The following is a 23,698-nucleotide window of genomic DNA, read 5'->3' as shown; positions in this document are numbered from 1 at the left end:
CTTGTCCCCTTCTTGGGGCATAGGTCACTTTCCCACTACTTGGGGTCACAACCCAGGGACACTATAAACAGTAGCCATGTGTACTGCTTCCTGCTGCTATTCCCTGGGCCTTTTCCCATATATCCTCTTTCTCTTCACCCCTTATTTCAGGGCTGAAGTTCTCAGATCCTCTTCATCCTCGCTGAATGCCAAATGCCACCTGAACCTGTCTTCTGAGTCTCCCTCAAGCTCCTGTGAGCAGCAAGCAGTACCCTTTCCTTGCTCCTCTAGTCCCAGATAGGAACTGACCTGCTCAGGCCCTGCAGCTCCTTTTTATCCTTTCTTATCTATTCAGATTGTAAACTCTTTGGAACAGTGACTCTCTTTTATGTGTGTATATACAACCTCTAGCACAATACGGGTCCCAATCTTGATGGGGCCTTGAGGTGCTAATATTCTATAAACAATAATAAAGGTGTTGTGCAGTTATCAGATTTGTCACTGGTGCCCAGACAATGTATGATCTTCTGCTCATTGCTGAGACATTTTCTTCCTTATGATTCCATTACTTCCTAGTGACCTAGTCTCTAGGCCAAATGTTTTTGCACTCACTATTGTGTGCATAAGTGTTTGCAGGATCAGGGCCCTGGTAATTATTGTGCCCTCCGTGTGTATATTGCACGGGAGGGAAGTGGAAGAATCCCACAAATTGCAGACACATCTCACCTACTTACCTTCCCAATAGTACAAATTGTCTTCAATATAAAGATGAGTAAAGCTGTGCAGCAGGGTTCATGTTGAAGGTATGGGGACTTTGGTGTTTCATCTCTAAAGATAATACATGAATTCCTTCTGCACAAGATGACTCCCAATCCAGGGCTTTGGAGCGGAGCCCGGAGCTGGAGCGCAGAGCAGCTCTGGAGCAGTGGAGCTGCAGGTTTTTGCCTGGAGGTGGAGCGGAGCCGGAGCACATCTCCAAAGCCCTGCTCCAACCTGCGACTTTTAGAATTGGTTTGTTTAGTGACTGACAAGATACCTGTTTTCTGCAAAAGGCTTCTCAGAAAAAATTAAAAAAAAATCAGATTGTACACAAGGGGGGAAAGTGCTGACAGTAGTTTAATAAGAATACCACGTGTGGATGGAAAATAAATCAAAAATAGATCAGATTTTATTTCATAGCAACAGTTCTGTTCAGTTCTTTCTCACAGTCATATGCACATATGGTATTCATGGTGGATGCTGAATCCAAGACCTACTGCCCAGAGTGATTTGCTCAGCCAAGAGCTATGTCTCTTTCCCCTAAATCTTTATTCTCTTGTATTGCTCTTTGTAAATAAAAAGGGTGTGGTCTAGTGGTTTGAGTGCTGGACTGGGAGCTAGGAGCCTCCTGAATTGTAATTCCATTTCTAACACTGATTCACTGTGTTGCCTTAGATAAATTTCCAGTCTTTTCTTCCCCAATTTTCACATGTATGAAATGGGAGTGATATTTCTGTACCTCAGAAGGTTGTTGAGAGACTTGGTTAATGTCTGCAAATTGGGGGGGAAAAAAACAACTCTCTCTAAATATAATTATTCTTTATCACATCTCAGAAATCTCAAGGGAAAATACTCAGTAGCACGTCATTCATGGTATCTTCTCTGCTGAGCATTGACCGTGAAGCTCATTTTACAGGAACACTCAAACTATGAAGCCCATTCTTAGTGGTCTTTTCAACTATTTATAACTTCTTTTTTTGGCTGATTTCTTCTTAGCCCAGGAGCGATTGTTTTGGTTTTCCGTTAAAGATTAAGGAGAAACAGGTCAGCCATTTTTGAGAAAGGTGGGGTGTGTGTTTTGTGGTGGGTGTCACACTTTACCATAATTAAGGCTACGATTTTGTCATGGATATTTTAGTAAAAGTCACGGACAGGTCATAGGCAATAAACAAAAAATCACGGAAGCCGTGACCTGTCCCTGACTTCTACTAAAAACATCCCTGATAAAATGGGAAGGGAGGAGGTCCAGCACCCTGCCCCCCGACTCCCCACAGCAGTGACTGGGAGCTGCAGGGACCCCATTGCCCAGTGGCTGGGAAGGGTCCCCCTGATGCCCTGTGGGGCTGGAAGCTGTGCCACCCCTTTCCCCCCCCCCTGCAACGGCAGGGGAACTGTGTGGGGGGTCCTACCGGTGGAGGCTGAGGAGCTGTGCGGGGGTGGGGGCCCTGCTGAGCAGCTTTGGGCTCCCTCTGCCACTGGCAGCTGGGTGTGGGGGCTGCTGAGCAGCTGCCGGGGTGCCCCACCAGCGGCTGTGGCTGGGGAACTGTGGGGAGGTACCCGCGGCCACTGAGGAGTTCCGGGTGCCTCTGCCACTGCTGGCTGGGAGCTGCGGGGCTGGGGGGGAAGACAGCTGCTCGTGGCTGGGCAGCTCAAAGGTCACTGCTAGTGGCGATGGCCAGTCAGTTGTGGGGGTCCTGCCACCCACAGCTGCAGGGAAGCTGCGAGAGGGTCCCCCACCACCCGCGGAGGCTTGGCTGCTGCTGGGTCCCCCGATGCCGGCAGCAGTTGATTAGCTGTGGGGGCCCCCAGTGTCATGGAGGTCACTGGAAGTCACAGATTCCATGAATTCCGCGACCTCCATGACATAATCTTAGCCTTAACCATAATAAACAGTGTGGGTAATCTTTTTTTGTTTTAAATATAAACAGTTGTAAGGGTTGGATTTTCTAACAAACCAAAAGGATTTAAAAGCTAAAGTTACTGGGAGTTGTGTGCCTAAACCCTTCAGGTGGCTTTGAAAATTTCTTCCAGTGCCATAAAGGTTTGAAGCAGACACTTAGAACTTGGCAGGAAGAGGCCACATCTGTGACTTTTTTGTGATCTGGCTAAAAAAGACTGTGATTTTTGAAAGTTTCATAAAGGTTTTTTTTAAGTTTTGCATTCACACAGTGTCTTGTAATGAGCTTTGGTAAGAGGCTGTCCAAGTTTTTGATTGTGTGCATTCCTATGCAGTCTTTGGAAAATTCATAGGGAGTCCTGCCCTTATCCATGCAATAGATTAAAGTGTATATGCAAGAATGTGACCCGTGTATCCAGGTACTTATTATTAGGGCACTACCAAATTCACCGTCCATTTTGGTAAATTTTACAATCATAGGATTTCAAAAATCTGAAATTTCATGGTTTCAGATACTTAAATCTGACATTTCACAGTGTTGTAACCATGGGGATCCTAGCTCAACAGGGAGTTGTGTGGGGTGGTCGCAAGGGGGGAATGAGGTATTGTATTGAATGAGGTAGGGGGCATGGTAGGGGGATGAGGTATTGCCACCCTTACTTCTGCATTGTTGCTGGCAGCAGCACTGCCTTTAGAGCTGGACTCCCAGATAGCAGCCATGGTGCTTCCTTCCACCAGGGGAGGTTTCTGGAAGAGGGTCTGACCTTGCCCCGGGAGCTGCCCATGCAGGGGAAAAGGAAGTCCCATCCTTCCCCAGTCCATCCTGGACTAGTAGCTGGAGCCCAGCGCAAGGTAGGAGCACCTGCCCGTGGCACTCCCAGCCCTGCCCCTCCCTACTCTGGGCCCAGAATTTGGGGGCTAAAGGGACTTTGGGCTGGCTGTGACCACACACACCCCCTGATCACAGCACCCTGGTCAGGTGCCTACGTTACCCACCCACAAGGCCAGCCCTGCCCCCTACAAAAAGTGATGACCCCCTCTTACCATGCCATCCTCATTCTATGCTGCAGCTGGTGGTGGTGCTGCCTTCAGAGCTGGGCACCCGGCCAGCAGCTGCCACTCTACACTCTTCAGCCGCCCAGCTCTGAAGACAGTGCAGAAGTGAAGGTGGCTATCCTGCGATCCCCCCTGCAGTAGCCAGATTTCACTGTCGAAAGCAGACTTCATGGTCAAGAGCAGATTTCACAGTCCATGACGCGTTTTTCACAGCTGTGAATTTGGTAGGGCCCTACTTATAATGATCCCTCTCACTGTAGTGTTTGTGCGCTTCCCATTATTTAATAAATTAATGTTTTCTCTTTTATCTCAGTCACTAACAAGCAGGCTTAGGCTGAGTGTGTTTGTGTGTGTTTTAAAGGAATGAACCTGAGAATGAGGGTACTATTCTGAGCACAGAGAGGTCCATTTTACAATTGGCATTGAATGTGGCAAGATCAATGGTGGTTCTTATTTCTTCTGATGGAGAGCTCCATGTTCTCGGTCTAGAACAGGAAATTCCATACAAAAAGAACTATGTTAAGTGAACATCAAGGTTGCAAAGTGAAGTGCTTGAAAGTGAGGAAATGGTAAAAATGAGGTAGCCTGAGCAACATTGTTTCCACCTTCTTGGGGGTACGTACACGCTATTCTACTAGAGCAGTGTTTTTCAGAGTTCAGAGCAGCATGTAAGGCACTAGGGTCGCCTTGCTTAACACCCAGGGACCTTAGCGGCTCTGGTCAGCACATTGAAAGTCCTGTCAGCGGTGCTGCCCAGCTAAGGCAGGCTAGTGCCTACCTGTTCTGACACAGCATTGCACCCCAGAAGTGGCCAGCAGCAGGTCCGGTTTCTAGGCAGGGGGGCCATAAGCCTCTGCATGCTGCCCCCACCCTGAGCACCAGCTCCACTCTTCCATTGGCCAGGAATGGGCCAATGGGAGCTGAGAGTGGGGCGGAACTGTGCCTGTGGACGAGAGCCACATAGAACCACTTGTGAGCCTCCGCCTAGAAGCCAGATCTGCTGCTGGCCGCTTCTGGGGCGCAGCATGATCCGCGGTGCCAGGACAGGCGGGAAGCCTGTCTCTGCACCCTGGCTGTGCCGCTGACTGGGAGCTGCCGAAGATAAGTCCGCTCTCCAACCCTGTGCCCCAATCCCCTGCCCCAGCCCTGAGCCCCCCAACCTGGAACCCCTTCCTGTACCCCAAACCCCTCATCCCTGGCCCTACCCCAGAGCCTGCAACCCCAGCCCAGAGCCCTGCCCCCCTCCCACACCTGGAGCCCTTCCTGCATCCCACCCCAGACCCTGCACCCAGAGCCCTGACCCCCCCTCCACACCCTGAACCCCTCATTCCCGGCCCCACCCTGCAGCCGCAACCCTCTGCCCCAGCCCTGAGCCCCTTGCACACCCCAGACCCCTCATCCCCAGCTCCGTTGTGTTGTGGGCATCAACAATTTTCTTCAACTGGGTCCCCAGAAAAAAAAGTTTTAAAACCAGTGTACTAGATGATCATATCCTATTTTTTATGCAGGACCCTGCATCATTCAGTGCTCAAGATGTTAAGATTTCTTCTTATTGTGGTGATGGTTGGTTGTTTTATTTTTTGAGGTTTTTCTTTACTCACATGGACTGGTAGTGGGCAAAAAACAGAAGGTTTAAATATGTATTAAACTCAGCATCCCTGGAATGTAACTGACAGGTCCCAGGACAGATCCTCAGCTTGTGTAAATCAGAATTGCTTCATTGAAGTCAATAGAGCTATGCTGATTTACAACAGCTGAAAGTCTGGCCCTGTGGGGGAGGGGGCGGGCAGACAGGACAGGACTCTCAAATTAGTGACACAGTGCTTCATTTGGGGAGATGGCACAACTCTTCCAGCTTCCTGATGACAGGAGAGATGAAATATCAGGAAATAAGAATTGACCTGCAGGTTTATGCTAAAGGAAGTATAGTTTCCATCCTGTTTTGCTCCTGCACCTGGAATTTTTAAATGAGCTAAGCAGGCAAAATAGAGGCCCTGGGAGTGCAATTTGGCCATTTTTCCAGGCATCTATCAATCATGTTCTTCAGACACATTAAACTCCATTGAGGCCCAGATTTAGCATGATACTTCAGCACATCCCACAGCCTAATTACTCATTGTCTTCAACGGGACTACACATATGATTAATTATCCTCCTGAATGGGGGCTTTGGTAATACAGTTTTGAGCTACTGTGCTTAATTCACTGCTGGACCAGCCAGTTAAGGGTAGGTTTTATTAGCTCCGTTGAGTCTAGTAAGCTTTTGGTTACAAAAGTTTGACTGGATAGTTCAGAAGTGTGTTTGCGCTCAAAAAGAGACGTACCTTTTCTCACTGATAAAGCTCCTGTGGGTTTTAATTTGGTTGTTCCCTAGCATATGTTTAGTCTAACAAAATATGATTCAATTTAGGGCTAGCATTAGTCAGTGCTGTCAGTATTCTATTTTTGTTTTAATGTAATTTGAAAAGCATAATGAAGAAACACCTCAAACTGGGGGGGGGGGGCAAAACCCAAAGAGGAGGAGGTGATGAGAAGCACTTGTATCCTTAAAGGAGAAGTAAAATAAGTTTAGGATCATTCACTTTAGCTTGTTTGTTCCCTGCTCATTTGGTGAAACATTTACGGTCAGTATTGATCGCTGGAGGATCGCTGTGCTGGCTGTGGACCAATGTGTGCTGCTGCCTAAAAGTGCCTCATTTTTATTACCTCTGCAACTGTCTGAATGGTTCATAAAGAAATAAAAGTTATTTGTAACCTGAATGTTAATCATTTCTGCAGAGCCTGGCAAATGTTACCATGCTCTTATCTTCCAGCTGCTATCCACATGGAAGCAGAGCTGGGTGCATAAAATCAAATGTGTCACTGTGGTTTGTTAAGGGTCCCCCCCACCCCACCCCACTGTTTCTCAGATGTTCTTGTTAACTGCTGGAAATAACCTACCTTGCTTGTCATCATGAAAGGTTTTCCTCCTTCCCCCTCCTCCCCCCCGCTGCTGGTGATGGCTCATCTTAAGTGATCACTCTCCTTACAGTGTATATGATAAAACCCATTGTTTCATGTTCTCTGTATATAAATCTCCCCACTGTATTTTCCACCAAATGCATCCGATGAAGTGAGCTGTAGCTCACGAAAGCTTATGCTCAAATAAATTTGTTAGTCTCTAAGGTGCCACAAGTACACCTTTTCTTTTTGAGAATTATGGGACACTTTGTTTTAAAACATTGTCAGCTTTGGATGATTGTCTGAAGCATCTTTACCCATGGCTGTAACTTGTAACTTTTATGGAAGCACTCTGGTGCTTTGTTAGTTTAAATAAGTCATGCAGGTTGTGTATATCCTTCAGGGTTGGATACTCTGTAAAATTAACACCCATAATATGTTCCAGCGAATAATGTTCCTGGAAGCCTATTATATCCAGTGAATTTTTTGTAAAAAATCGTAAATGACACCTTGGTTCAGATCTTTAAGTGCTCAGCACCCAGAAGTAGGGCCACATTTTCAAAAGAGCACAGCTTTCATATAAGCACAGAAATAAAATGGCCAGATTTTTTCATGTGCTAAGCTTCCATTGTGAGTAGTGGGAGATGCTGGGTGTTGAGCAGTTGACAAAATCTGGCTACTTCATTTAGGTCTTGTGTGTACACATGTTGCACCAATAATCATTGCAGCCTTCTTAAGTGGATGTTCTTAAATTGGTTTAAATACCTGTTATCAGGTAAGTTTGTCGATTACTTACTGGGCAGTTGCACGCCCTGTTGTGATTAATTGTTTTAATGGCTCATAGTCAGGAAGGATGTTGGCCAGTCACTTATAAGATTTATACCTATGGTAGAGAATGAGATTTGAAGAGCTGAGTTCTAATCCTAGCTCTTCCGGTTTCTGATGATGATGATAATACCTGCCTCTCTTCATCAGTAGACTTCAGAGTGCTTTTCTGAGGTATCATTATCCCCATTTAACAGATGGGGAAACTGAGGCATATAGGGTAGAAGTGACTTGGCCAAGTTCACCCCGCAGGCCAGTGGCAAGGCTATGGATAGGACCGAGGTCTCCTGTGTCCCATTCAGTGCCTGATCCACTAGGCAACACTGCTGTCATATTAGGCACTTCACTGCTGCTTTCTGCCACAGTTTACCCGTCCCTAAAAATGAAGGTATTGTTTACTTATGTTCCTATAAAGACTGATAAATGTTGCATACAGTGCTTTGAAAAAACAAAGTGCTTAATGTAAAAACTGTATTTGAACATTACATAAATTACGAAAATTTAGTATCGCTTTATCAATGTGGATTTTTCTTTACTGAATTCTGCTCTTGAGATTTCTCAGGTACTGTGCCACAGCTGTTTCACTGACACAAAACAGTCTTCAGTAGAAGCCTCCAATGTTCTTTTATTTAGCAGATCCATAGGTTAGTTTGAGGGTGGACCTGAAGCCTCAATCTTGCCAACTGTGATCACATCAGGAAAAGTTTTTTTTTAATATTTTCATTACATGCAACATGTTCATGTTCCAGTAACACATTCATGTCTCCTCACACTAAAAAGGCATGCTTTATGACTATGCTGATTTGTTAATTACCAGGCGTTCATGCTAAGCAGTGGTGTTGCTTAACATTTTTTCTTCCATTCTCCTGGTTGTGAATTTCAGGCTTCTAGATGAATTTCCAACTCCTTGTCTTTCCCCCCCTCCCCTTCCCTTGGCACAGTTGTTTGGTTAGTTACAGTAAAAGCAGTAAAGACCCTCTCAGCTGGCTTCTTTCCACACTGCTTAACTAGATTTGTGAGCATGTCAGTCTCCTAGAATGCCTGAGGATTTCTGAGCTTGTTTCACAGACCTACACTGACCTATTTTAATGTCCAGACTCTTCTGGTAAACTCCTGTTCTAATGGTATTGTTCCAGCAGAGTTTGCTACTGCGCTTTAGCTAAGCTTATGTCAGTGTTTCCATAATAAACTTGTTTTTTTTCCTGGGGTTTATTAACTCTCCCAGATAATTTCTGTTTTGGGTTGCACCTTGGCATACAATATCTCAGCCAGGATCAGATTTGTACTTAATTTGACTTGAACTGATGTTACAACTTTCTGTAAGACAAAAGGAGGGTAAAAAAGTCCATACTTTGTGATCTTAGTATTCTTACGTAAACAAAGATTTTAAATGTGACATTTTATTAGTTAGTGCATGATATAGATCTCTGTGTAGTGCTTTTGATTATTGACCAGTACAAATCAGAACAGCCAAGATGTTACGCTGGGAGGAAAGATGAGTCAATGATTAGTAACAGGGACTAAGGAGACATAGGTTCAATTCCCAGCTCCACAGGACTTCATATGTGATCTTGGGCAGTTACCTTAGCATGACTGTGCTTCAGTTCCTCATCTGTATAATAGGAATAATGGCACTTCCCTACCTGACGGGTGATGAGAATAAATGCATCAAATGCCCAGGTGGTCACAGATACTGTGGTAATGGGGCTGTATAATTCTATATAAAATAGGAAACATTTTTAAAACCACTATTGTGGTCTTTCCAGTCACATACTCTTTAAAATTATGATACTCATGCCTAATGCAGATATGCAGAATAATAGTAACTGGATTGTAAAATAGAAGTTGGTATTACATGGCACCTTTGTACTACAGGTTAAAAAACACAAGGGATCAAGTATAGGAGAAAAATGACCCATTGCAGAAATGTTGATAACGTTACCATTTCACTGCCTGTTGATCTAGTGATATTTGTTTTGACAAATGCCCCTGGGAATTGCTAGATATTCCTTGCAGGTTTCTATTACCCTTGGACCATATTGTATTGTTGGGTATGTCGCGTGTAGGTCCCATTGAAGTCTGCGTGTGTGCAACTCCTCTTGATTCTACAGGAGTCGTGCACACATAAATGGCTGAGGATGAATATGGTCCCTGGTAATCTGCTATATATGGGAGGTCTAGTTAGTGTGCAGGCAAATCAAGCAAATTTCATGCAGTGTGTGGGTTTCCAGTTGTATTGTGTAACTTACTGGTTTAGTCCTGTAAAGCTCTGCATGGCTTGAGACTTGTCCTCTTGTGGAACCGTGTATCAGCTCATGCTATATGGCCACAGCTGGGGTCATCAGAGTCTCCCAAGCTGGAACTCTTTTGATATAAAAGAAAAAGGCAGCTGCTGGCAGGATTTGCTTCTTTAGGGCTCCCTGGGCTTTGGAACTTGCTTCCCAGCTTCATCGGAAAATGATGCTGAAGGGGTATTTTTAGGGAAGATGGAATATTTTTCCTTCTTTGTTTCTTTCTTCTGTAAGGTTTAATTAGTCCTGCTGTACATGCAGGAGGTTTGCTGCTGGTTTTATATTTGGGTTTACTTTTAAATAATTTGTCATGGACACTTAGAGCTCCTTTTTGCTTTGTGTTTATAAATCTAAATATGTTCATGATGAGTGAGGGGCTGCTATAACTATTTAATATAGTGCAAAGTCATTTTTAATTTGCAGGTTTCCAACTGGGCATGGTAAGAGATTCTCGACTCTTCTGTAAAATTGTCACTGGATTGGTGGTTCCTTTTTAAAAAAAAAAAAAAAAAAAAAAATTACCGTACAATTAAACTAGTATAAATCTACAGAAGGCCAGGACATTTTGGCATCAAGGACTAGTGCCTCACTCAAAATATCTGAATTCAGAGCAGCAGTGCCCTAGTCACAGTGGCCTTATCTAGGCTAGGATTGGAAGATGTCAGCTGGCACATGTTAAGTCTAATGTAGGCCTAGTCTACACCTAAATCTTAGGTTGTCCTATCAGTGTTGCTTAGGGGTGTAAAAAAAAAAAAAAATTCATGTCAAGTTTACCATTGTTTTCAGGGGAGTTTGAATCAGGCCATATAAAGAATACTTTGCACTTCAATGTCGTCTCTGAGGATTCCAAAAGCATTTTTCTAAGTGTCAGACATATTCTTTCTGTTTACATATTTTGTATGAACTTGATTACAAGCAAGGGAAAAAATTGGAAATGAGGAGAGAGGGAAAGATTAAGACTATGTAATTCAGAGAACACATAATAAGGGACAAAATAGGAGGTGTATTTGGGAAGTACTTTATGGAACATCGGAGTTTATTCTTTCTCAAAATTCTAGATTGCAGAAGCATCCAATGAAATTAAAAGGAACCAAATGAAACCAATCCAAGGAAAACTTTCTCTCTCCCCCCCCCCACTCCATAATTAACTTGTGGAACTCGCTGTCAAAAGTTTTTGATGCCAGTGGTCTAGTGGGATTCAGAAAAGGATTTGACATTGATAGTTCTTTTTCATTTCATTAGGATAAATAAAAGTATCCGTTTATGGGCTCTCGCCACTGTGCAAATTATTTAAAATGAGGTGGGTGAGGGTAATATCTTTTATGGGGCCAACTTCTATTGGTGAGAGAGATAAGCTCTCCATCTTACACAGAATTTGAGAGCTTCTCTCTCACCAACAGAAGTTGGTCCAATGAAAGATATTCTCTCATTCCCTTGGTCTCTCTAATATCCTGGGACTAATACAGCTACAGTACCACAACCTAGAATTGTTTAAACTGACACATACAACAGTGCAATGCAGTCTGTTCATTTCTTCTGTCAAGTAATGTAATCAAATATGAACACTCCAATACATTGGCTTCTGCCTCAGTCCCAGTATCTCTCCAAGGCCAGAGGAAAATAAGTGGATCTTTTTTGGACAAGGGAATAACAGTTTCCACAGGTCACATTAGGTAAAAATGTCAGGGATATAAACTTGCATATTTTATGGCATAAGCCAATCACTAACTGACCCTTGTTAGAAAGAAAATGTCCCTACACAGCCATATTGTTCCATGATTGGCAGCATGGGATTTCTTGCACCTTCTTCTGAAGCATCTGTTAAGGACCAGTGCTGGTGACAAGATACTAGACTAGATGGATGATTGGTCCAATCTGGTGTGGCATGCTATAGAAGAAATAATTTTTATTAGGGCTGTCAAAAGATTAAAAAATTAATCGTGATTAATCGCACTGGTAAACAATAATAGAATACCATTTATTTAAATATTTTTGGATGTTAACTACATTTTCAAATGTATTGATTTCAGTTACAATACAGAAAACTAAGTGTACAGTGCTCACTTTGTAATTACTTTTTATTACAAATATTTGCACTGTAAAAAACAAAAGAAATAGTATTTTTCAATTCACCCAATACAAGTACTGTAGTGCAATCTCTTTATCATGAAAATTTAACTTCCAAAGGTAGAACTATGTACAAAAAAAACTGCATTCAAAAACAAAACAATGTAAAACTTTAGAGCCTACAAGTCCACTCAGTCCTATTTCTTGTTCATCCAATCACTCAGACAAACAAGTTTGTTTACATTTGAAGGAGATAATGCTGCCTGCTTCTTGTTCAGAATGTCACCTGAAAGTGAGATCGGGCATTCACATGGCACCGTTGCATCGTAAAATATTTACATGCCAGATTGGCTAAAGATTCATATGTCTCTTCATGCTTCATCCACCATTCCAGAGGACATGCGTCCAGGCTGATGACAGGTTCTGCTTGATAATGGTCCAAAGCAGTGTGGACCAATGCATGTTCGTTTTCATCATCTGAGTCAAATGCCACCAGCAGAAGGTTGATTTTCTTTTTTAGTGGTTCGGGTTCTGTAGTTTCTGCATAGGAATGTTGCTTTTTTAAGACTTCTGAAAGCATGCTCCACACCTCGTCGCTATAGCTATCTTTAGAAATCTCACATTGGTACCTTCTTTGCATTTTGTCAAATCTGCAGTGAAAGTGTTCTTAAAATGAACATGTGCTGAGTCATCATCCGAGACTGCTATAACATGAAATATATGGCAGAATGTAGGTAAAACCAAGCAGGAGACGTACATTTCTGCCCCAAGGCGTTCAGTCAGAAATTTAACCAACACATTATTTTTTCAACGAGTGTCATCAGCATGGAGGCATGTCCTCTGGAATGGCAGCTGAAACATAAAGGGGCCTACGAATGTTTAGCATATCTAGCATGTAAATACCTTGCAATGCTGGCTACAAAAGTGCCATGCGAACGCCTGTTCTCACTTACGGGTAACATTGTAAATAAGAAGTGGGCAGTGTTATCTCCCATAAATGTAAACAAACTTATTTGTCTTCACGATTGTCTGAACAAGAAGTAGGACTGAGTGGACTTGTAGGCGTTAAAATTGTACATTGTTTTGTTTTTGAGTGCAGTTATGTAACAAAGTAATCTAAATTTGTAAGTTGCATTTTCATGATAAAGAGATTGCACTACAGTACTTGTATGAGGTGAACTGAAAAATACTGTTTCTTTTGTTTATCATTTTTACAGTGCAAATATTTGTAATAAAAATAATATAAAGTGAGCACTTTGTATTTTGTGTCGTGATTGAAATCAATACATTTGAAAATTGTAGAAAAACATCCAAAAATATTTAATACATTTCAATTGGTATTCTGTTGTTTAACAGCACAATTAAAACTGCAATTAATGATTAATTTTTTTGAGTTAATCGCCTGAGTTAACTGAGATTAATTGACAGCCCTAATTTTACTCTTTAACTTTGGGAATTTTGAAACTTCCTATTTTTCCCCCCTGCATTCAAGCCTTTCTTCATGACATGTTTCAGCTGCAAATATAATTGATTATTTCTGACCAGGAGACTAACACAGAAAGACATGAGTTGTCTGAATATGTGCACTTGGGAAAACAAAACCAAGGGAAGGCCAGTCTGCCTCCCCCACTTACCCTCCCGTGATCTCTTTTCTCTTTGTTCTAAGATAAGCGCTGCTCAACAGTTAAGTCCTCTGGACAGGATTGTGAATAGTAAACTTGTTTAAACATCAATGAAATGGTAAGAAAATGGCACCTACTTGAAAACGTGGTTTTCTGTGTTGCCTCCTAAGACTTAGGTTTCTGAGACTTCACTTTATTATCTTGAATCTTTGAAAATGTGATTCTTAATAGACAATTTTTTATTACTTATTTGAACAAATGGCATTTGCTACAAATCATAAATAGATTGATGCTCCAATGACTGTGCTGCTTTTGAAACCAGCATTGTGTTTCAAAGTGTATCTATCCTGTTGTAACTTCAAATTATACGCAGCATATTAAGTTCATGCTTGAATTTATTTCTAATTTGGCACACTTTATGATTGCTATTTAAATGCCTTGGGCACACTTCACCAAAGGTGCTTTATAAATCAAATTTATACCCCATGTTTCTTTCTCCAGTGGTTTGTTGTGTCCCCTGTGATACAGAAGCTAGCTTCAATGGTTTTTTGTTTTTGTTTTATTACATTGAATTTATTACATTGAATCAAATATTGTTATAATTTTCTATACCTATAGTTGGAAAACAGTTCAACTCCCTGGATACTACATTAGATTAGATGTTTATTTAACTAGTTGTAAACTGAAACATTTGTTGTTGTTCAGTATTTAGAGGCCCTTCCCAAAATTTAGGGGCCAATTATGCTAGGTGTTTTAAATTGTAAACTGAAACATCATTTGTTGTTCAGTATTTAGAGGCCCTTCCCAAAATATAGGGGCCAATTATGCTAGGTGTTTTAAATACACCTACTTTGGGACAGTCCTTCCCCCAAGGAGCTTGCAGTCTGAATAAAGAAGCCAGACAAGGGGTAGGAGAGAAGGGAGTATGATTAGTCCCATTTTGCAGATGGTGAACTCAGATGAAGGCCCTGTCTACCTGAGAGTTTTACCAGTTATACTGGTATAACCCTCTCTTCCCCATTGTGGATACCTTTATTCCAGTATATAGAATGGCATTTTTGGGTTAGCTTGAATCCCTTCTTAAAATGATATAAGATTGTTTGTTGTTGTTGTTGTTTGGTTTTTTTTTAAAAGCACTCTTACACCAGAATGAATGTGGCCACATTTGTGGGTGAGGGAAGGCATGGCTGGTACTATCAGTATAACTTTGTATCAAAGGGGTAGCCTTGTTTGTTAATCTGTATCCGTAAAAACAAGGAGTCTGGTGGCACCTTAAAAACTAACAGAATTATTTGGGCATAAGCTTTCGTGGGTAAAAAACCCACTTCTTCAGGCATCTGAAGAAGTGGGTTTTTTACCCACAAAAGCTTATGCCCAAATAAATCTGTTAGTTTTTAAGGTGCCACCAGACTCCTCATTGTTTTGAGTATAACTCTGATGGTTTAAGGTCACATCTTAGCTGTGAGGGAAGGGAAATGTTTCTTGCTTCTCATATATTCTTTGAGTTATGCACATAGAATTAAAAGTTAAATATAAATATGAGGTGAACTAAGAGGGCTTTCACCTGGTGATGTCTGTATTCCAGGTTCTGTGCTGTTTGGGTGACCTGGCTGATGCTGATAACACAGAGCAAGGGTTTGCTTTCTTTCCTTCATATTGCTTTAGGTGATAGCAAAATCATAAGTTGCTAACTGAGGAAAACAAGAATCCTGAACTCAAGCCTGGGTCTGAAAAAAAAACAAAAAACTGATTGTTATAAACCAAAATTTTAAAATGAAATGTAGCTAGTATACAGAAACATTCAGTTTATTTATTTAAAGGAACACTGCCATTTACCTTCATTCTTTCCTTGTGGTCTACAGACTTGCAAAAATTTGAACACAGTTACTATAATTATATGAGCTAATTGGCCAGCTGGATGCACAATTGGTCGCTTGCATGTGTAAATGTGATTAGTACATGCAGTTGTAGTAGTTGAGCCTGCGAATGAGGCACACAGTTGTACATGCTTTTGACGTTCCAACTCTACTCTAAGATTGAGAGATTACCATTCATCTCTCTTACAATGTGGAAAGTTTATGAAATACATTGTCCTATTGCAGGAACTTGTTGGAACCACTGGAATTTTGGTTTAAGTTTGTGTGTGTGTGTGTGTGTGTGTGTGTGTGTGTGTGTGTGTGTGTTTAGTAAAAGCTTTGGGGTATTTTTGTAATTATGCCACTGTACAGTAATATTAAAAATAATACTTTAAACTTCAGAAAAAGACGTGATTGCTACTTTCAATGAGTGAGCATTTTAACTTCTTAACACACACTTTTTTTTTTTTAGGTACATGTATTGGACCGACTGGGGAGAAACACCCAGAATAGAACGGGCAGGAATGGATAGCAGCACTCGAAAAATAATTGTTGATTCAGACATTTATTGGCCTAATGGACTCACAATAGATCTTGATGAGCAGAAGCTGTACTGGGCTGATGCAAAGCTGAGTTTCATTCATAGAGCAAATCTGGATGGTTCCTTTAGGTACGTTTCCCATTAGTCTGTATCAGTTTGTGAGAAGGGTGTGTGCACTTGCGTGTATGTGTGCACATTTGCGTTTTCATAACTAGCATTTATTTTATGCTATTGCTTTTTTCACTAGTCATTTATAAATGTGTATATCTACCTTATCAATCTTGCTAACCTTATCATTAGCCTGCATGTGAATATGTATGGATACCTGGCATTCATAAGACTGGTTCTATTTTTGTTAAAGAATAATTGGAATATTTACATCAGCATTCTACTTTAGGCCAGTTACAGCCTTCCCCACAGTATAATTTTTCTGCTCTAGGCACATTATATATTTTAAATGATTACAGATGCCTATCCAAGGCTCGAGTGCCCTACCACATCATTAATGATATAGTAAAGTTCCAGCAGTGTTAAAGTAATTATTTTAACAGGAACTCAGCCAGCTAGCCACCTACAGAAATCCTTTCCACCCCTTCAGCATTACTGGGAACATCCCTCAGCCTTCTCCAAACACCCTGTTGAACGAGTGTCTTTTGCAGCATGCCCAGTCATCAAGTTTGTGCAGTTTTGGACTAAGTTTTGAGAGCAGGTTCCAGAAGCTCTGAGCCCTCGTAAAGAATGCCCTGCCAGTCACCCCATCTGTTTTATTACAAAGGGGATCCTACTAGAGCTTCCCTGCTGACCACAACTGTGGCTGTCTGCCATGGGGAGTGAGATAATCCCTCAGGGAGGCTGGTCCTGGGCTTGTTAGGGCTTTATAGATTGTAACCAACACTTTCAAATCCACCCAGAGACCAAATGCAGATCCTGGTCCACTGGTGTCATAGGCTTCCAGCAAATGCCCCACTCAATAAGCAACTCATTGCATTCTGCACCAGTTTGTCTCCCAGTGGCTTTAAGGTGTAGCTACATGTACATCTGCCAGATTAACAAAAGGCCATCTGGTGTGATTGAAATAATCCAAAACACACTACCTTAATTTAAAAGTACCTTATCTCATTATTTAGACCTCAAACTTTAGTATCCAAGAAGTGCTTTATTAAACAGTCAGATTTCCTTCTGGTGAGCAGAGCATGACAGAAGTAAATCTTCCTGTGAACTTAATTTGTTTGGCCTTTTTAATTTTTAAATTATTTAATATTACTACAATAAAGGGAGAATTATTTTTAAAGGCAAAAAGGGGAATAGGTCACTCGACTCCCCTTTGTACCTTTGAAAATCTTTCCCGCAGAACCTAAATGCCAACACCACCTAATGCACTGTCTGCATGTATACGAAGCTGTGTGTGTGCACCTCCTACTGAATCTTAAACACATGCACAGCTTTTGTTTAAAATGAAGGGACCATAAGCATTCAGAATTCCATCGTCCGGCTTGAATCTTCTCTCTGTCCTGAAACCCCACTTGCGATGTTGACATTGTGGCCATCGCTCTAAAGCAGGGGTCTCAAACTCAAATGACCACGAGGGCTACATGAGGACGAGTACGTTGGCCCGAGGGCCGCATCACTGACCACCCCGCTGCCCTGGCCCTGCCCCCACTCCACCCCTTCCGTGAGGCTCCCTGCCTGCCTGCTCTGCCCCCACGCCACTCTGGGAAGGGGCGGGGGGTCACAGGGGTCTGTGTGTTGCCCTGGCTGCTCCTCCAGGTACTTCCTCAGAAGCTCCCATTGGTCAGGAATGGGGAACCGCGGCCAATGGGAGCTCTGGGGGAGGTATCTGGAGGTGCAGCCAGGGCAACACACAGACCCCTGTGCCCTCCCTCCCCCAGGTCCTGGCCGCTTCTCGGAGCGAGCTCCGCCCCCGGTGCGCACCGGGCCAGAGTCGCTCTAGGTAAATGCTGGGGGGACGGGGGGGCTGCGGGGAGCTGGCGGGCCGCAGAAAATAACCCCACGGGCCGCTGTGTGTTTGAGATGCCTGCTCTAAAGGAAAGTATCCTGGAGATGTAAACTCTAATGCAGTGGTTCCACACACACACACCCTTTATGACCCTGAGGATGTCACTTGGGCTGCGGCTGTGTGTTCATTGGGCCACTGGTCTAATGTCAAAACATAGCAGAAAGAGGCTCAAGTTGATGATAACTGCTATCCCAATGGGAGAAAAAACATGAGGGCAAAATAGAAATTATAGGTACATCTGTATAATGTACATGATTCATGTGTTTCAGATAACCAAAAATTCCCTCTTATGAAGCCAGTTATCCAACCTGTTAAACATTCAGATAGATTTTGTATTATGCACCTCTTTTTATACCAGTATAATATAAAATAAAATGTAGTAGTCTTTCATGTGAACTGTATTCCAGAGTGCTGTAAAGAAAGGTATACCGTGTCTCATTTTTCCCATCTGTGAAATAGGGGTAGTGATAATGACCATCTTTGTTAAAACGCTTGGAGATTTACTGATGCAAAGGGCTTTAAAAGAGCTGTGTGCTGCTACTAATAGTAATAATCACAAAGTTAGTAACACAGAGGGAGCCACAGAGGTAGTGATGAGGGAGGGAAACTTTTCAGATATGGGATAATATCTCAAAGACTTGTAGCTGATTCAGAGTTTTTAGGGCGTGTGCTATCTCACTATGAACTGACATTTCTGCACAATTTAATGTATCTGAAATGGTTTGTTTTTTAAAAGAGGGTATTTTGGTTATTTCTCAGTTTTAAATATGATGCTGTGGTTCCCTTGTGCACACAACTCCCATTGATTTCACTCCAATTTATTCATGTGTAAGGATGTTCAGACAATAATTAGTAAGTAGTGTTTAATTCGCTTATATTATGGAGGAGAAAGGCAGCGAGTATCCTGAATGCTCAAATCCAAATAAGGCCTTCCATTTCAAAGGAACTCTGTCCAAATTGTCTTGTGACAGCTTAGCACATGGTTTCTTTTTCCAGTTATATTGTACCATAAATGAGATGGCATTTTAATACAGATATTGAATTAATTTGTGCCCCGCTATGGATGTGAAATCCATTTAGCTCAACAATATGCTTGTATTGCACACTTTAGTAGCTGGTCTTGGAGAGCATGAATATGCACCAGGTGTCAGGGTAGCCCAATGTAACGCACATTTCTGGAAAATCCTTGAGTCCATGCAGCTGAATAAAGGCACTAGTCCACTGTATAGTAAAGTTAGTGTCAGAATTTCAGTCTGCTATCAATAATTTATATTACTGCCATTTGTATGATAAATTCTCCTTCCTAGAATGTTAGGCCTGTGGTATATTTTTTTTTTTATCAAATTCCATGAGTGTTGCTCTTGATCTTTATAGTGCATATTTATGGGATTTTTGTTTAATTTTTCCCCACTGATAAATTTATTTAGAAAATCAAAAACTTTTGGCATCTGGTGACAAGTTAGATTTATATTGCAGTTCTAACTTGAAAATAATTGTAGAAGAGACATTGAAATAGCATTGGGCTGCTTTATTCCTGAATATTCTTTATTTTTAACAAAACAAAATAAATTTCACCTGAAATTTGTCAAGAAATAAATCCTTCAGTACTACAAATCCCTTCCCTCCCCCCAAGGCCCCATCACTTCACAATTGAAATAAACCAGTAATTTCCATTCTGTGTAATGGATTTAAAATTACTGGAGTGATCTGTCTGTATGTTAGCAGGCTTCAGTTTGAAAGTAAGTCATACAAACTCAGTTGTTCAAGGCACATAATCCAGGGGGGAGGGGAACCTGTTGTATAAGGGATGGAAATAATAAAAAGTAGAGACAGTGCATAGTTCAATACAAATGCTCCAGAACTAGAAAGTTACACAAGTTCAGACGTCATCCTTATTAGGAAAGGCATTACTGCAAAGGGTGGAAAGCGAAGGTAAGAATACCAAAGGTTAGATTTTTCTTTATTCTTTTAGTGATTTCTTACTATGAGTAATCACTTGTTGATTGTTTACAGAGTCAGATTTTCAAAGCAGCCTTAACCCTACCTCCAAAACTGCACATAAAAGTTTTGCATACAGTGACCATTGCATATGCATGTGCAAATACTTACCTAATGTATGTGCATAAAATGAGCTTTGCATATACAAATAGGTGTATGTAAAAACTGGTATGTAATTTTTCAAAAGAGTTATGAAAATTTAGCTTATGTTTATGACACTAAAACAGGATAGTCTTCCATCAGTGTTAACCTCTCTTCTCTCCCCTACTTCCTGCACACAAATGGTACAAATAAAGGTCTGACTATTAGCAGTTGTCTACATCACAAACTTACATTGGTATAACTATGTCGTTCAGGGGTGTGTCGAAAAAGTTATACTGACCTAACCCCTGGTGTAGACAGCTCTAGGTCAATGGGAGAGCTTCTCCCATTGACATAGCTACCGCTGCTCAGGGGAGTGGAGTGCCTACAGCCATGGGAGAAGCTCTCCTGTTGGCATAGGTAGCGTCTTCACTAAACGCTACAGCAGAGCAGCTGCAGCGCTTTAAGTGAAGACAAGCCTTTCATTACAAGAAATATTTTCTTCTGTTTTTCCCTTCCTTGGGGAATGTCTCACTTCTGTGAACTTTCAAAGTTCTATCTTGAAGATTCTGAATGTATATATTAGCCAATGTTACTTTGATCTGGATTGTTTTTGTAGTTTGAAGAGTGATTTTTTCACAACACTAGAAGTAAGCAATTAAGACTTAGTTTTTTTTAATAAGCTGGAAATTTGTCATACTTGCTTTCTACTTACTAAGAAAATGTCCCTGCACCAAAAACTGCTGAGCTTTGAAATTCACCAAGTTGTTACTGTGTGCATAAACTTTTGATTACAAAAGATGTGTTGTAAAATTACATTTTGTGGTTTGCAGTTCTGCTCATTCCAAATCAGTGGCATACCTCCAAAAAAAATGTTTAATTAAAATAGGATTCATCTGTCATGATGATTGGGGCTATAATATTTATCTAGAGGTTAAGGAAAACTGGAAGGAATGTGAGATCAATTCAACGAGAGACATGTAACCTGAGGGAAAGCACTGCAGAATGAGAATAGGGTTCAGATCCTACAATGAACTATATGCAGTTGATTGCTTGACTCAGAGCAATAGCCCTGTGAAAGTGAATGGGGCTGCACACATGAACAGGGGGTTTCTCTGCAGAGAGTGTGTTACAGGATCAGAACTTAAGTTTGTGAGTTAGAGCTGGCCGGAAACGCCAAGTTTGGAAGCAGCTCCAAACTTCTCAGTTATGTGGTTTCCAGTCCATCCTTCTTCACGTCAGGTACCCATGCGCCTCTTAAGCTCCTGATTGGAGATTTTCCATTAGCAGCCTCTGTCCAGCCTGCATGTATGCTCTATAAAACCTTGTGCTAAACACCAAGAGTACACAGAGCTACTCGGACAAATCACCCTCCATCCCTTCTCTACCGCCATGACCTGAGAAGGAGCTGTAGTGCGTGTCATGGCATGTTCTACAGTTGTTTTTAGTTAGTTTGGTGTTTCTAGTTAGCATTAGTTTTTGTTAGTGCAGAATTAGTTAGATAATAGTGAGAGGTTTGTTTTTTTCCCCCTCTCCTTTTTTCACAGGAATTTGTCTGGGCAGGCTGGGCTCACCAGATTTCAAATGCTGCCTCTCTTGTTGGGAGGCTATCCCAGTCAACAACAGCCACTCTAAGGGTATCCATTGCTTGGGAGAGTCCCATATTGCCCCAAAGGGTAACTTTTGTGTAGCTCTCAAATCTGGAGCATGGAAGAATTGGGAAACTAAATTTGAGGCTTCTGTTGAGGGAGTGCTCTCTTCAACCTGTGTCCGAGTCAGATCAGGAGATCTCCCTAGTGTACATCAGCCTCCAGACAGATCCAGTGCCCCTTTGGCTTGGACCCTCCTAAGAGGGAGAAGACTTCGGAGGACTCAGGGAAAGCTCCAAAGAGGAGGAGCTTGGTCTCCCACCACAAAGAGCTAGCTCCCAAAAGGTCCCTATCTCCTGCCACATCTCCGGTGTCAGAGGCCTTGACCTCTCAATTCAGTACCATGAAGCAAAGGACCCTTCTTCCAGTAGTGGCAGGGCTGGGAGATCCCAGAGCGCTTCGGGAAAGCAAGCCTCCAGCAGGCCCCTGCTACCATCTATGAAGAATAGGGAGGCCCAGATATACACTCCATTAGATTGGCACCATCTATATTAGACTTTCCATCGGTGCCTTCTCACTCAGCATTGTCGGTACTGGCACAATCGAAGCACCAAGACACCTTTGGTCCTGGTGTCTACCCGCTCCAGATCAATGGTACTGTCCACCTCAATTGCTGCATCTGTACTGACACACCTGGTACCACAAGAATTTTGCTTTTCCAGTGACCAGTCAGTTTTAGATGAACTGGAGTCCCCACTGCTTCTGGGTACTGAATGACTCTTGGTGCTGAGATCCAGCGGCTGGATTGCCATTGCTCCCTGGTACTGCAAGATTCTCCACCTTTCTCTCCTGGGGCCTCCCCATTGGAGGACATTGAGGAGGATGAAGGAGACATTCAGTCAGTCTTCTCTTTATCAGTATTGGGTTACCCTACACATTAGCATAAGAACCCATATTTTGACAAGGATCCTTGTCTGAGAGAGATGTGGTGGGATCCTGGCTGCCGCTCCCTCTCCCATATGGACCCCCCAGTGGCCATACTGGGATCCTTGGGCAGTGTATTGGCAGCCATTTGCCAAACCTACAGCTCCATTGTGCCAAGAGGCTATAGTTACACCATCTCTTCTACCAAACTCCCAACATGAAAAGACCTTTGAATAGCTGGGGCCGAAGGTGGATAAGGAAGCCACCCCTCAAAACTTCTATTTCATCCTCGTCTCTGGATGAGGCAGTCATGCCTCCACCACCATCAATGGCCGATGATTTTCGCCAATTCCAGGACCTTGTGAAGAGCATGGCTGACACTCTTGGATACCCCTTGGGGAGGCTAAAGACTCACAACACAAGCTTCTAGACATTCTGCAGTCAGCACTACCCACCTGGCTTGAGCTACCCATTAATGAAGCTCTCCTAAATGCTGCAAAGATTATACGGCAAACTCCTGTCACCGTCCTGCCAACTTGCAAGCAGGTGGATAAAAAAATATTGTGTTTCTCTCAGGGACTCAGAATTTTTGTCCTCCCAACCAATCTCATACCCTGGTAGTGATGCTGTAAATGAGAGGGGTAAACAGCATTACTCTAGGTCTTCCCCTTATGATAAGGATCAGAAGAGGCTATATCTTTTTGGACAAAAAGCTTACTCATCCATAGCTCTCCAGTTTCAGATCTCAAACCATCAGGTGATCATGGCCAAGTATGACTTCACAAATTACAGTAAGTTTGCAGCCCTTCCACAGGAGCATAGAAAACACTTTCAGGTCATCATCATGGAGGGTCAGTTATTAGCCAGAATGCTGTGGACACCACCACCAGACCTATCTCCAGTGCCGTTGTTATGTGCAGGATGTCATGGTTTCCAAGAGAGGTTCAGAATATTGTTGAGGACCTTCTGTTACATGGTGGTTGGAAGCTCTTCTCTGGGACTGCAGATGAGTCTCTCCAATACTGAAGGAGTTCCAGGCCATCGGGATGTCTCTGGCTATTGTGACAAAGTTCCTCCTCTACCTTGGTGGGTCTTGCGCTTATTGGCAGATTTGCTCACCTTGGAGCTTCACGGAAGCCCTCAGTTTGGCTATTTTCGTGAACCCACAGTTCAGGTCAACTCCTCCTGTGTCTGACAAGGAGTTGGGAGGTTTGGGGGGAACCCGGGCCCGCCCTCTACTCTGGGTTCCAGCCCAGG

The 23,698-nt window shown here is 42.5% G+C and overlaps 1 protein-coding gene across 2 annotated transcripts in view; it reads left to right on the top strand.

Moving 5' to 3' along the window:
• LRP5 (LDL receptor related protein 5) overlaps positions 1–23,698 on the top strand; it is a 260,875-nt gene that overhangs the window by 63,986 nt on the left and 173,191 nt on the right. For both annotated transcript variants that reach the window (XM_038407882.2, XM_038407880.2), the window contains exon 3: positions 15,764–15,961. In XM_038407882.2, coding sequence (XP_038263810.1) covers positions 15,764–15,961 — 198 coding nt within the window. The remainder of the gene's footprint in view (positions 1–15,763; positions 15,962–23,698) is intronic.

Source organism: Dermochelys coriacea, chromosome 6 (assembly GCF_009764565.3).
Source record: "Dermochelys coriacea isolate rDerCor1 chromosome 6, rDerCor1.pri.v4, whole genome shotgun sequence".
Classification (NCBI taxonomy): domain Eukaryota; kingdom Metazoa; phylum Chordata; order Testudines; family Dermochelyidae; genus Dermochelys; species Dermochelys coriacea.
The sequence above is the reverse complement of the archived record's forward strand: the minus strand, read 5'-3'. Positions and strand labels throughout refer to the sequence as shown.